We start from the raw sequence: 2,500 nt of genomic DNA, 5'->3' as shown, positions 1-2,500 counted from the left end.
GTACTTCTTGCAGTATCCATGGTCACTGGGTGCCTCTTGAAAGGCGCGTGCTATCACAAAGGTTCCTTGCTTTGGACCGGAGCTGGTTTGGTTCCCTTTGGAGCTGAATTTTTTTATCTGCTGAAGTTGCTGCTGGATGTTGATGTTGCATCCAGCCTCTGGGACCAGGTCAGGGACTTGCTGTGCAAATTCCAGCAGTATAGTTGCTATCTCCAGCCTCTGCATCAGGTCATTGGACTTCTGACGGTTTCCCCGTGGTGCCTCCTTCTTCTGTGCTGCTTTTTTCAGCTTAGGGGCCTACAGGTTGTAAGAGAAAATGATTATTTTAAAGTACATACATGGTTGCAAGATGATCTCTTTGTGACATTTCATATAAGATTGGAAATGAGAGAAGAGTCTCTACCTGTGGTCTGTGCTCCACTCGGCAAGGCTTGGCCTGTTTTGTCCTGCGACCCACATGCTCAGAAGCCTCTGGGGCAGTGGACAGGGTGAGTCCAGAGACCTTGCAGGTGCTCAGACATCCATCCCTAGCTGGCAGTGAGGATCCAGGGTGATGCTGAGGTGGAGCTGAAAGACTGTCTCCACAGCTGAGGATCTCTCCAGAAAGGATGGGCACAGGGAGAGGACTCTGGGAAGAGCTGGAGGCAGAGCCTTCAACAGTCTTCTCCCCAGTCTGAAGACCTTTTTTCTTAGAGACGGGTTGTGTCTCCAGACAAAAGTCCTCAAAATGCTTAGATGGCACAACATGCCTTCTGAGGCTATAGGGGCCACTGGTGGCTCGCCCTATGTTGTATATCTGTAATTTAATAGGTGTATGTTATCCATTATGTAAAAGAGCAGAATGTGTTACACTTATGAATCTTCCAGTGGCTTAATATCACATTAAAACAAATTCTAAACATTCAAAAAAGGTGAAATCCATCACAAGTGTTGAAAGTGCCATTTGGAATAATGTCTTACCGGTTCCATAGCGTTTGTCAGGAAAGTTTTCCGAAAAACGTTGAATAAAGTCTCAAATAATCAAGAGCAATACGTTTCTGTGTGCGATATTCATAAAAAGTGAAGAGTCTAAGTTATGTTTGGGTTAGGTTGCCAATGGTGAAGGTTCTAAAATTCTGTGATGTAATTTAGAATCTTCACTTGGCTTTTAGAATGTTTTTATTTGAACAAAAAGATATTTCCTGTAGTTTTGATATGAACAAAATAATGGACAGATTGTTATAATCTATTTTGGTGTAGTGATAATTATACTTATTTTAGAATATAATGATTTAAAAATGTTGTATTCTTTCACTATCAATGTAAATGTGATTATTATTATTATTATTATTATTATTATTATTAGTAGTAGTAGTAGTAGTAGTAGTAGTAGTAGTAGTAGTAGTAGTAGTAGTAGTAGCCTATTCAAGTTCAAGTTCAAGTTCTTAGATTCAAGTTTATTGTTCATGTACTTATAAAATGATTTATCAGTAATGAAATTGATATTGCTCAACAGTCAGCTCAACACAGAATACATTAAATAATCATAATACTAGTGTGTGTCTTTGTGTTAGGTCGGTCTTCTTCTTCTTCTTCTTCTTCTTCTTCTTCTTCTTCTTCTTCTTCTTCTTCTTCTTCTTCTTCTTATTATTATTATTATTATTATTATTATTATTATTATATCATCACAGATAATGTACCTGTTTAATACTTAAATGTCAGATTACCCAAAAGCCCAGCTCTGGTAAAAGGCACTAAACAGTGTGATACATTTGTCCTAGTACAAATTACAGTAAATTAAGTCAGACCACACAAACACAGCCTTATAGTCTGGGCATGTGTTGTTCTGATAGAATTGATTAGTCTGTATGTGTGTGTGCCTTTGTTTATATTTAGGGGAGTGGGAGTGCGTGTGCGTCTCATCGACTGTTTAAATAGAGGAGATAATTGGCTGTTTGAGTGTGTCCCGCTGTCTCTCTCTAGCCCCCCACCACCTCCACCATTCCCCCAAGCACACACACACACACACACACACACACACACACACACACACACACACCACACTACTAGCTGCCCACGGAGTCTGAGGTATATCGGCCTGGCATCTCTTCCGCTGCATGTTTAGACTCCGGCTCAGCCCTGCCCATGTCTGGAGCGGTACCCTGGTGGACCCTGTGCCACCGCTCAGCGGCCATTCAAAAGCACTCTCCTCTACTGCGTAATAGCCTAATGTGATGTCAGGGACGGGAGGCCAGCCGAGCGGACCGTAATGGCCTTTTAATATCGCTCGGGCCCTAATGAAATTCAGAGGAGTTATGCGAATATTTCATGGACATCCACTGACTAATCCTCCAAAGACATATTGGCAAGTTGAGGCAGCGCTTTCCCTGGCTGTCTGGGAAGTGTGCAGATTGCTTGTGGGGAGCAGACAGTGTACTTTTAGTCTCTGGTTAAAATGAAAAGGTGCTTTAAAATATCTGTGTTTAAAAAGTAGAATGTGTATGTACTTGTACTGTATGTT

At 41.4% G+C, this 2,500-nt stretch overlaps 2 protein-coding genes across 3 annotated transcripts in view; one reads left to right on the top strand and one right to left on the bottom strand.

Annotated features, from left to right (window-relative positions):
- LOC134102308 (uncharacterized) overlaps positions 1–969 on the bottom strand; it is a 1,749-nt gene extending 780 nt beyond the window's left edge. The window contains exons 1-2 of the mRNA XM_062556386.1: positions 961–969; positions 1–297 (exon numbers count right to left, since the gene is read on the bottom strand). The exon at positions 1–297 is cut by the window's left edge and continues 144 nt beyond it. Of these exons, the coding sequence (XP_062412370.1) occupies positions 1–297; positions 961–969 (306 nt within the window). The remainder of the gene's footprint in view (positions 298–960) is intronic.
- pde4ba (phosphodiesterase 4B, cAMP-specific a) overlaps positions 1–2,500 on the top strand; it is a 164,118-nt gene that overhangs the window by 71,923 nt on the left and 89,695 nt on the right. The window lies entirely within an intron of this gene.

Source organism: Sardina pilchardus, chromosome 15 (assembly GCF_963854185.1).
Source record: "Sardina pilchardus chromosome 15, fSarPil1.1, whole genome shotgun sequence".
Lineage (NCBI taxonomy): Eukaryota > Metazoa > Chordata > Actinopteri > Clupeiformes > Clupeidae > Sardina > Sardina pilchardus.
This window is presented reverse-complemented; position numbering and strand designations above follow the sequence as displayed.